Genomic DNA, 12686 nt, shown 5'->3' on the forward strand with positions numbered 1-12686 from the left:
CCCTCCCACCCGAACTGCTACTGCACACAGCAGCGGCAGAAAAACAGCAACAAAAAAAGCAAGCGCAGGACTGCAGCAGCCTTCAAGCATGTGCTGTCAGTTCTGCCAGTTCTCTACACCAGGAACTGGAAGTTGACAACAGCAGGGGCAGAAGACTAGCAGAGCCGACAGCACATGCCTGAAGGCTGTTGTGGCCCCGCACTTTTTTTGTCGCAGCCAATGGGGACAGGGAGTAGACAGCGTTCAGGTCTCAGAGGCGACTGCTAAGGAGGTTGGAGGAAAACAGGAGACAGGATGAAGTAAAAAGATTGAAGCCAATAGGTCAGTAGTCTCTGTCATTCCCATTCCAAAAAAAGCAAGTAAACCTATGAGCTGCTGCATCCAAGTTGTCATTCTTTATTGTTGGTGCCATTTTTTATTTAAAAAAGGTTTGGACGGCTTCCTAAAGGAAAAGTCCATATACCATTATTAAATGGACTTGGGGAAAATCCACTATTTCTGGGATAAGCAGTATAAAATGTTTTGTACTTTTTGGGATCGTGCCAGGTATTTGTGACCTGGATTGGCCACTGTTAGAAACAGGATGCTGGGCTTGATGGACCTTTGGTCTTTCCCAGTATGGCAATACTTATGTACTTTGTATCACTCCATGGTGCGACCGCACCTTGAATACTGTGTGTGATTCTGGTCATCGCATCTCAAATGGAATTAGAAAAGGTACAGAGAAGGGTGACGAAAATAGTAAAGGGGATAGGACGACTATGAGGAAAGGCTAAAGTGACTAGGGCTCTTCAGCTTGGAGAAAAGACAGCTGAGAGGAGATATGCTAGAGGTCTATACAATAATGAGTGAAGTGGAACGGGTAGACGTGAATCACTTTTTTACTCTTTTCAAAAATACTAGGGCTAGGGGGCACACAATGAAGCAACAATGTAGTAAATTTAAAACAAATTGGAGAAAATATTTCACTCAATGTGTAACTAAACTCTGGAATTTGTTGCCAGAGAATGTGGTAAAAGCAGTTAGCTTAGCGGGGTATAAAAAAGGTTTGGATAGCTTCCTAAAAGAAAAGTCCATAAGCCATTATTAAGATAGACTTGGAAAATCCACAGATTATTTCTAGGATAAGCAGCATAAAATATATTGTACTGTTCTGGGATCTTGCCAGGTACTTGTGACCTGGATTGGCCAGTGTTGGAAACAGTATACTAAGCTTGAAGGACCTTTTGTCTGCCCCAGTATGGCAAAGCTTATGAAAGATTGCAATGACATATTTATGGAAACAACCCATCCTGTAGTTGTTCTTCCATATCCCAGCCTACTCCTGGTCTTCTGTTGTGGTTCTTGTTCGTGGTGGCTTCCCTCTCTATTTTGTGACATTAACTCAAAGAACCATTGGCACATACATTTACTTACTTTTCTGCAAAAAAAAAACAACAACAAAAAACACCACAAAGGGAATGCAAAATGCTCAAACCTCAAAGAGCAGAAAGAAAAAAACAAGAACCATAACACAGTTTATAAAGTTATAATAAAATTAGTTATAATGGGCCTGATATTCAAAAGCACTTATCCATTTAGCAAGCATTTCATCATCTCTATTCCCCCCCCCCCCCCCCACTCCCTCCTTCATCCAGTACGGCCCTTTTCCTCTCTCTCTTCCCTCTCTCTCTCTTGCTTACCCTCTTGCTGCTGTCTTGGTCAGTGGTAGCAACGATGGCAGAAGTAAAAACACCAGCAAGACATGCAGGACCAGTTCCCTGCATGCGTTGCTGTTATCTCTGCTGGGTTCTGCTTCTTGCATGCAAGAAAATGGTCCCATCCATCTTGCTGGTGTTTTTACTGCTGCCATCACCAAGACTGTTGCACACCTGTCACACCAGAGGCTCAGAAGTTGTGGCAACCAGGAGAAGAGAAGGTTGCAGTTGGGGTGCCTAAACTGTTCCACCTGTGATATAAAAACAATGCATTTTACTCAGAGGGGCCAGGACAAGCCTGGAGCTATTTGTTTCTTCACCAGTGCATTGGTGGAGAGATGCAGAAGAACCAGCAGATTGCACTGGAGGCCATAAAGAAGATGCTGCTGCTGGAGAGCAGAAGTGGGGCAGTTGCTGCAGGGTTTTGTTTTAGGACATTATGCCACTCCAAAAATGTGCTGCTTGAGGCTATCACCTCACCCTGCCTAATGACAGAGTTGCCACTAGCACTAACGTTCAGGAGCCACACAACAAGGGCCTACCTAAGAAAAGCCAGCACCCTAAACATTGCAGTGGGCAGCAGAACCTCAATAGACCTACTGGAAAACTAAACAAGCTGGATTAGTACAATCAATCCTACACAGACAGTTAATGCTAACAGAAAATGTGGTCTCTTTCATACACGCAAAACACAGATAGACCCTCACCAAGTATAGAATAAGTAACAGCAAGCTAAAAATAGAAATATATAGACAAAATTTAATCTAACCCTCAAGATTTTGTTGAACTTTAATACCAGAGAAATAGAAACAGTGATGCATGTCCTCCTGCGCTGTATAAAATGTAAAGATAGTAAAAGTAAATTTCAAACACTGACACATTCCAATTGCTGCACTAAAAAATAACAATTTTCATGGAAAATAAGGTGATTCTATTTTTATTAAACTAACTTAATACATTTTTGACTAGATTTCAGAGGCCTAAACTTCCTTCCTTAGGTCAAGATTCAACATTATTTAATATACCGCAAATTAGAAAATCTAAGCGGTTTACAGTAAATAAAAAAAGGAGTATAAAGGACAATATACCATAATATCAGTATACTATCTTGGCCTGAGGAATGAGGTTTATTTAGTTAAATAAAATGGAGTTGTCTTATTTTGTGCTTTTTTTTTTACCTTGATGCTTATTTAATAACCTTTAACTAAGACCAACAAGGCTACCATATTACTTCATCCTAAATTATAAATATAATTCTTTCTGCCTTTATTGTCTGGCTATTTAATTTTTCCATTGTAGTGGTCCCAGTCTCTGGTTACTGCTTTCCTTTCTTCTTTTAGGTTTAAATTCATTTATTAATTTTAAAGAAACAGCATACAACAACTCATCTTATTTCACAAAGTATTAATTAGTATTATTTAAAAAATTCTCAGAGCAGTTGGTTCAGTAATGCATACCAAAATGCCTTCCCTAGAATGCCCACACCCTTCTTTTCCCATTCCCCCACCCCAGTATTTCAATGCTATTCACATTTCCACATTTCCCAAACTTAAAGACAAAATTTCTTAGTCATCCTCCCAGCAAACTCCATAGACATGTGTTCCATTCTCAACAACAAGGGTGTAGCTACCATTGAGTAAGCCTAGGAAAATGCCCACAGGCGCCCAATGATAGGGGTCTGGTGTCTTCCCCCCCCCCCCCCCCCATGCATTTGTGTAGGTCTGGCATCTACTTACCTCTATTCTCTTCCCTCGGTCCTCCAAATACTGGGGAGTTGGGGCAGAGGCAGCACTGAAAGCTGCTCTCTGTCCAGCTGGGCCCTTCCTCTGCTGCATCCTGCCTCTCTGCTGCAACTTCCTGTGGGTGGGATACAGCAGAAGAAAGCCCTGCCGGACAGAGAACAGTCTTCAGTGATGTCTCTGCCATGACCCGCCAGCATCTGGAGGACCAAAGGGGGGGGGGGGGGGAATGGAGGTAGGCAGATTCTGGATCCAAGAGGGTGCATGGGGAGGAGACATCAGACCTAGGCGCTTGGAGGGGAGTGGGAAGGGAGAGATCCTGCATTAAAGGAGAAGGAAAGAGATGCTGGACCTGGGGTGGGATGGGGGAGGGGCTGAGGGAAGAGAGAGAGAAAGACCTGGAGCAAAGGGGAAGGGAAGAAGGGGAACAGATGCTGGACTGAGGGGAGCAGAGGTAAGAGAGAAAGAGGCAGAGACAGGAATGGGGGAGAGACACAGCTCCAATTGGAGGGATGGAGAAAGACAGAGAATCCAGACTACAGAAGGTGGGAAAGAAGGTGGGTGGGGTGGGGTGGGGGGTCGAGGATCAAGAGGTCACAGGAAGAAGGGAAGAGATGAGAGAATCCGGACATAAGGATGGACAAGGACATATAAGAGATGCTGGTTCTTGAAGGAGCATAAGGACAGGGACATAGATGGGAGATGCTGGACAGGAGAGATAGAGAGACATCAGAAAGATGGATGGTGGATAGAGAAGAAATGTCAAAGGACACTGTTCAAAAGTTCAAGTATTTGATTTCTCTATAATGTTAAGTTGTTTGGGGGGGGGGGGGAGGGAAGAAATCACTAACCCACTGTTACATAAAGCACCTCTTTGCAATCAAACATACTTTATGAACAAACATATCAGCACTCAACCTCTCCTGGCATTCAGCCCTTTGTTTTAACCCCTATTTGGCTTCCCTTTTTCAACTTCTCCCCAGTCTCACTTTCATATTCTCTCACCCTCTTCACAGTACCCTATCTCTTTACACTGCCTCTCAACCTCTTCACAACCCCTCCAGAACTTTCACACCAATTTTCCCTCATTCCTGACGCTCCTTCTCTTTCTCCCCACCCCCACCCCCAATATCTCCTGAGGCTTTTTTCCCTTCACATCTGCTCACATCAGACATTATTCTTGATTCTTACACCCTTTTTCCAGAGGTTTTTCCCCCTTTTGCAACTTCTCCCTTCCTCAAGACTTTTCCCATTGTTGCAATCCCCTCCTTTCCTCGATTCTGTGCCCCCATGTCACCACTTCCACTGACCCTCTTCCCTCTTTTTCACTTCCTCTTTTTCACTTCCTCTGTCTCCTGCAGATAATTCTCTCTCTCACTTCCTCCTGGAAGACACGTTACACCATTCTCACCCCATCTCCCTTCAGAAGATATTCCTCTTTTCTGACCCTCTCTCTAAACACTTTTCCTATTTGCACCTGCTCCATTCCTCCTTTCCTTCATTCTTCCCTCTCTTGCCACCTCCTCCATCTCCATTTCATTGCATCTCTTCCTCCAGTCATGCACTCCACCCCTTCTTATCTTCCATTCTCTCCCTCTAGAGGCCTTCCAATCCTTCTCACTTTCTCCCTCCAGGCATGCTTTGCCCCCTTCTCACCCCTATGTCCCTCCAGAATTCACAAAGACATTCCATCTCCCTCTCTGATGCTCTTTGCTTCATTTTAACCCTTCCCCCAGATGCTATTTCTCTTGAGCAAGGGGTAGGGAGCTCAGTTTAGTGGCAGGGGGAAACCTGTATTATCGAAACAAGATGGACGTCCATCTTTCGTTTCGATAATACGGTCGGGGATGCCCAAATCTTCAAATTTAGGTCGTCCTTATCGATGGTTGTCCCTAGATTTGGTTGTTTATGATTTTCGGTGATAATGGAAACCAAGGACGCCCATCTCAGAAACAACCAAAAGCAAGCCCTTTGGTCATAGGAGGAGCCAGCATTTGTAGTGCACTGGTCCACCTGACATGCCAGGACACCAACCGTGCACCCTAGGGGCACTGCAGTGGACTTCATACAATGCTCCCAAGAACATAGCTCCCTTATCTTGTGTGCTGAGCCCCCCCAAAGCCCACTGCCCCCAACTGTACACCACTACCATAGCCCTTACAGGTGAAGGGGCACCTAGATGTGGGTACAGTGGGTTTCTGGTGGGTTTTTGAAGGCTCACATTTACCACCACAAGTGTAACAGGTAGAGGGGGATGGGCCTGAGTCCACCTGCCTGAAGTGCACTGCACCCACTAAAACTGCTCTAGGGACCTGCATACTGCTGTGATGGACCTGAGTATGACATTTGAGGCTGGCATAGAGGCTGGCACAAAATATTTTTAAAGATTTTTTTTAGGGTGGGAGGGGGTTAGTGACCATTGGGGGAGTAAGAGGGGGTCATCCCCGATTCTCTCCGGTGGTCATCTGGTCAGTTCGGGCACCGTTTTGTGCCTTGGTCGTAAGAAAAACAGGACCAGGTAAAGTCGTCCAAGTGCTCGTCAGGGACGCCCTTTATTCCATTATGGGTCAAGGACATCCATGTGTTAGGCATGCCCAAGTCCCATCTTCGCTATGCCTCCGACACGCCCCCGTGAACTTTGGCCGTCCCTGCGACGGAAAGAAGATGGGGACGTCCAAACTCGACTTTCGATTATACTGATTTGGGTGACCCTGTGAGAAGGACGCCCATCTTCCGATTTGTGTTGAAAGATGGGCGTCCTTCTCTTTCAAAAATAAGCCTGACAATTATCTTAAAAAATTATAAAGTGAATGTTCTCAGAAAACCCAAGTGAGCAATCGTTGAACAAATTCTCACATTTTAAGGTCACTGTTATCTATCATCGCACTTCCTCATAAGTTAATGTCAGTCGTGAAATGTTCATGAAGTTCACAACTCCAAACTCTGTTCAACAGTTCATATACATATTCCAAATGAGGAAGCACTTATCTGAATCAATGGAAGCTGTAGATCTTCTGCAACTCGATGAACACAGTGCCTTATTTTTTGATGCACATCCCATCACTGCATTCTGTGAAGCACCAGTTCCTGAGCAAAGTGCACCTACATATCAGAGCTTCATTGGGCCCCGGTGAACTGTGGGTAATCTGGAGAACTTTGATCTGCTGCCCAATACTACAGGTGGCACGTTTTTAATAGGACAGTAGACACTACTGTAAGGTAATGGGGTTCTGTTTTTCTGGGGCTGGGTGGGAAGTGGATAAAGACCACATATATGGGCTGAAAGAGCTGCAGGCTACAAACACCGTACTTAAAGACTGAGCTTTACAGACCTACAAACACATTTTACAGACAGTTCTTTATAATCTGAACTTCAACAGATGAAAATGAAATGGGACCTGAAAAGGGAACCATAAAAACAATAACAATAACACAACCAAAAAGATGTTTTACTCCATGTGGAAACTGAAAAAAATAAAACCATTCTTCCCAAGGTCCGTATTCCGCAGCCTAGTGCAATCACTCGTACTCAGCCACCTAGACTATTGCAACTCACTATACGTAGGCTGCAAAGAACAAATACTGAGGAAACTTCAAACAGCCCAGAATACAGCAGGCAGACTCATTTTCCGAAAACCAAAATACGAAAGCGCAAAACCCTTGCGTGAGAAACTACACTGGCTCCCACTCAAGGAACGTATCACCTTTAAGGTATGCACCTTGGTTCACAAAATCATCCACGGTGAAGCTCCTGCATACATGTCTGACTTAATAGACCTGCCACCCAGAAACGCTAAAAGATCATCCAGAACTTTCCTCAATCTCCACTTCCCTAACTGCAAAGGCATAAATACAAAGTACTGCATGCATCAACCTTCTCCTATAAGAGCACGCAGTTCTGGAATACACTACCACGCAACCTGAAAATGATCTACGAATTAACCGACTTCCGCAAACAATTGAAGACTCATCTCTTCGAGAAAATTTATTGCAAGGATCAAAACACATGAAGTCCATACATACTAATAGAAATGCATCAATACACTCTCTTCTGAACTTCTCTTACCCGTATTGTCACCACACTTCATACTCCACCCACAGATAAAATGTTATACCCTATGTTCTTTTGAATCTGATCTATCGCCTTATCTTTTCCCCACTATAACCTCACATGGTTTCCATGCCCTAACGAATTTTGACTTGACTATGTCTTCCTATAACTCCTCACAATGTAACCCATAATCGTACTGTAACACTGTATTTCCATCCTTCACAAAGTATTGTAAGCCACACTGAACCCGCAAATAGGTGGGAAAATGTGGGATACAAATGCAATAAATAAATAAATGGGTCGATATTCAGCTGGTGGTGGTGAGCTTGATTTTAAATGTTGACCACTGCCACCTAAGTTAGACTCGAATATTCAGTGCTCAGTGCTTTACCCACATAGCTAGCCAGGCAGTGTTAGGACTGCTATTTAAGTGGTCTATTTTCCTCCTAGTGATGGCACCCAACTCCATTCCCGGACTGCCCAGCTCTCCTTTGACAGTGCTGCAGCAGCTGGAAGGGATATTCAGCGGCACTGCTCAGCTTAGTGCTAAGTAATATCTCCCCCTGAAGTGTTCAGCAGGAGTGGAGGAGTAGCCTAGTGGTTAGTGCAGTGGACTTTGATTCTGGGGAACTGAGTTTGATTTCCACTACAGCTCCTTGTGACTCTGGGGAAGTCACTTAACCCTCCATTGCCCCTGGTACAAAATAAGTACCTGAATATATGTAAACCGCTTTAAATGCAGTTGCAAAAACCTCAGTAAAATGGTATATCAAGTCCCATTCCTCCCCCTCTTGTGCCCAGTTAAATCCTTTTGAATACTGAGTCTATAGCATCCTCCCCCCCCCCCCCCCCCCAAAAACAAAAAAAAATCAATATCAGTATTTTTCCAAATATCTGCTGTGGTGAAAGAAAAACAAATACTTACTTTCACTAGTTGAATAATCCTGGGGATCGAGTATTCCAGACTCCTGCAATGATCTAATGCAGGAATCTACTAGTTCTAAACCAGTTGTGAGCTCTTCCTCTATGTCCTTCTGACCATCTGCGAAGGGAACACAGAAAAGCAAAAAGTTACAGAAATAAGAAACCAATCAGTTAAAAATTCTTAGCCATTCAAGGTGTCAGATTAACAGTGGACACAGATTAATAATAAGAAATAAACTCATAACTTTCATCTTTTAATAATTACAGAATTATTCATCTCTTCTCATAATTACAACAAGCCCTCTACCCTGTTTTATTTTTTTTTCCTGCCAGACGCAGTCATTTCCACATCTCTGCAAGGATCAGAGGTGCAGATAAGTAAAGAATTGCATTGGAGGCTTAAGTCTACAAATCCTCTCCATGTTTAAAATAACAAAACATAATTAAATTGAATCAATGCTGTGCTCAACAGTTGGTATTAAATTCTTAAGCCATCATCAGTTTTACTTCTGTCCTCTCCACATCCACCCTTCCCACCTATTTCTATGTCTCTTACTTATAAGAAAGCTGCTACAGAAAAATGGGCAAGTGTGAATTCTCTTGAAGACACAGTACCTTGTGTTTGCCAACGAAATTGCTCTTCTGTTGAACTGTAGAAGAGAAAGATATAGATACTGATTAGACATGAGAAAGGAAGCTCAAATAGGCTTTACTCACTGCAAACAAAGAAACGAGTGTTTGGAAGGAAAATAGTGGTGTTATTATCCCTGATTTCAACTTAACTTGGTAGCAACAAAGCAAACATGTCATGGTAACAAGTTAAACCCCTACTTCAGAGAAAGAAAGGCTACTTGAAAGTACAACTCTACAATAAAAGGATTTTCTGTCCTGCAGTGATTGCACTACTGTAGTCAGAGGTCTTGTCAGAGGTCTCAATTTCCCAAACCAGTGTTTTTTTTTTTAACTCACAAATGTCTCGGATGATTTAGTAGTATATTCATAGCTCTTCTTTTCAGAAAAACAGAAACCAGGCTCAAGTTCTGTAAATACAGTACTGTGGGGGTCTTTTACTAAATATTAGCTTGAGTTATCTGCAGCAGGGCCCATAGGAATAAAATGGGACCTTCTGCAGATAACTTGAGCTAACCTTTAGTAAAAGACACCTCTGTGGTTGGCCAACTAGAATTTAAAATACTTCCTAAAACCATGGGATTCTGCTCTAATTTTCTAGATCTTGATTTAAAACCCTAGTCGGATTAGCACATATTGTAAACCTGTAAATAATAACACTGACATCAAGGCTTATTTAGGTGATTTACTGGACTGAGCAGATATCTGTTAACTTTCTGATTTCTTACAACTCTCATCTTCCTGGTCCAGGCTGGTCCAAGTCTGGTCTTGGAGGACTCAGACCAGGTTTTCTGGATATCCCTAATGAATATGCATAAGCTTTCAGTTCAGTGATTTTCAAAGTTTCACAGAAGGTCTTTGAGGAATCTCTGTGTTAAACAGTTTCACACTCCTGCCCATTCATCTCAGCTGACAGATGGATAGAGGAACTTGTGGGGTGTCATAAGGTTTCAGTCCAGGGATCTTCAAAGTTTCACAGAGCCTCATTGAGCAATTCTTGTGTTGTTTAAAAAAGTTTCGCACTCCTGTCAATTCACCTCAGCATACTAAGAGGAAGTATTTAAAAGTTGTTAGGGTGGAAGTTGGATTATGCTGATTCACTGTCTGTGGCTTATTTTGAATGACTGACAACATGAAGAGGGGATGTACTGGACTGGAGATTTATAGTAACAGAGTAGATGACGGCAGAAAAAGACCTGCACAGTCTGCCCAACAAGATAAACTCAAATGTGCTACTTTATGTGTATACCTGACCTTGATTTGTATCTGCCATTTTCAGGGCACAGATCGTAGAAGTCTGTCCAGCACTAGCCCCGCCTCCCACCACCAGCTCTGCCACCCAATCTCTGCTAAGCTTCTGAGGATCCATTCCTTCTGAACAGGATTCCTTTATGTTTATCCCACGCATTTTTGAATTCCATTACCGTTTTCATCTCCACCACCTCCCGCGGGAGGGCATTCCAAGTAAAAAATACTCCGTGAAAAAAATACTTCCTGGCATTTTTCTTGAGTCTGCCCCCCTTCAATCTCATTTTATGTCCTCTAGTTCTACCGCCTTCCCATCTACAGAAAAGGTTCGTTTGCGGATTAATACCTGTCAAATATTTGAACGTCTGTATCATATCACCAGCTCTAACTATCTTCTTGGAGAAATATAAGTGTTTGAATTACATCACACTGGGGATTATGATGGGGGGGGGGGGGGGTTGTTTTAGATGTGATGTTAAAGTGTTTATTGTTATAGTATGCAATGCTTGGGTCAGTAATAGTTCAAGTTTTTTTTTTTTTGTAAGCTTCATTCTTAATGACTGACAAGTATTCTGTTTTGGCAGTTGGTGATTACTGTTACAAGTTATTTAGCCCCAGGAATTTTAGAAGGTCTTGTAAGGATGTAGTTAGAGAATGTATTTAAACCTTAAGGATATTTATACATTTGTTTTTTAGAAGAAGTGTATCAACTAGTGAAATAGTAAAGATTAATGAATATGCATGAGATTGATATACAACTGAGGTAATAGGCTCTCAAGCACTGGAGTTGGACAAGCCTGAGCCTTTCATTACAAGTGCCTGACTCAATTTATGTTTAGAAACTGTAGTACTGACCAGTGGCTCATATGCTTGTTCTGGTTTTATTCAAATCCAGTCTAACACCTACCTTTTTGAGGCTGCTTTTAATTCTTAATCCCGGTTTCTCTTGATCACAACCTTATAGGTTTTAACTGTATTCTTAAAAAACAAAATGCACAACGGCCAAATTCTAAATATGGCGCAAAAAAAGGAGGCTAAACGCTATTCTATAAATGGTGCTCCGAGTTGGTTGCCGTTTATAGAACCGCACGCAGTGCTGGAGTCCAAGCCTAACTTTTAGGTGTGAGGATTTACACCAACTGAACCCTTGTGTAAATCCCTGCACCTAAATTAGGTGCGGATCTGGTGTATTCTGTAACCACACAAGTCCTTGGAAAGCCCATGATTCACCCATACCCATCCCATGGCCATGCCCCATTTTGGATCCATGTACAATAATTCACATGCGTATATTTATAGAATAGCACCTAGTAAGATGTGTGTGTAAATTCTAATTATTGCCAATTAGCGCTGATTATTAGTGCCCCTTGATTGGTGCTAACTGGTTCATTATTCAATTAAATTATGCATGCAAATTGGGCACCATATATAGAATCCAGGTGTAATCCCCCATTATAATGGGGATTACTAGAGTCATCTGAGAGAATGTTCCAGAGTCTCAGAGGGAGGGATATGGAGTTGATTAATGATCTCGCATTTAATATGTTTGTTTTTGGGATCCATTTGGCTCTGCTGTTTCTCTGAATGCACGTGCAATACCCCTTCCTGTTTGATCCCTCTCCGTCTTTCCTATCTATATTGTAGTTTTAGCCTCTTCCTATTGTTTACTGTCTTGTCTATAATACACTTTCCCTTTTAAATTAATTTGTAAGCCGCCTCAATGGGTTTTCCTGTAAGCAGAGTAGAAGTTCTGAATAAACTTGAAACTTGTCGTGGGAAGTCATCTGAGATGGTGGGAGGTCAAGGATCCAGCCCAAGGGGAAGGGTTCTTGGGATAAACTGCAGAGAGAAATGTTTCTTGTAAATGACTGACTTCAAACTTCACCTCTACTGTCAATCTCACCATCTCCTGTCCTGCCCCCTCCCTGTTTTGCCCGACCCTGTCCTTTTCATCTCTTCCCCTCTTCCACTTTTCCCTTTTACTATCTCTTGTCCTGTTACGAGTTTTCTACCGCTATTGATGTTATCAAAATATTGCAGTTCCTTTCTAAACCATTGTTTTTGTTTTTAGCTTGTAAAGCGCTCAGTTCTGTGAGTCAGCTCAGGCGGTGCAGTAAGTTTTAATAAATTAAACTTTGAAGGTAATAAAAAGTTTTTGTCTGAGCAAATGGACTTTGGTTGCCTTCACCCCCGCCAGGACCCTTGGAGGAGAGGAGGTATTTTGGAAAGGCCAGATAACCTCAGGCTGAATTAAGGGGGAGTTATTGTCAGCCAAAGGAGGTAACTGTTTGAGAGCAGTGCACTCTGGGTGGGCAAGGGGAGCCCAGCTCACGAGCACAATAGGGAAGAGTTTGTTCAAGGGCAGAAGGTGCAGCCCGTTGAGGTGAAGTTCTGGAG

The 12686-nt window shown here is 42.7% G+C and overlaps 1 protein-coding gene across 1 annotated transcript in view; it reads right to left on the reverse strand.

Moving 5' to 3' along the window:
* The window catches only part of CTNND2 (catenin delta 2), a 1428722-nt gene that overhangs the window by 898903 nt on the left and 517133 nt on the right, over positions 1–12686 (reverse strand). Inside the window, exons 3-4 of the mRNA XM_030219657.1 lie at positions 9027–9061; positions 8413–8529 (exon numbers count right to left, since the gene is read on the reverse strand). Of these exons, the coding sequence (XP_030075517.1) occupies positions 8413–8529; positions 9027–9061 (152 nt within the window). The remainder of the gene's footprint in view (positions 1–8412; positions 8530–9026; positions 9062–12686) is intronic.

This window comes from Microcaecilia unicolor, chromosome 1, assembly GCF_901765095.1.
Source record: "Microcaecilia unicolor chromosome 1, aMicUni1.1, whole genome shotgun sequence".
NCBI lineage: Eukaryota > Metazoa > Chordata > Amphibia > Gymnophiona > Siphonopidae > Microcaecilia > Microcaecilia unicolor.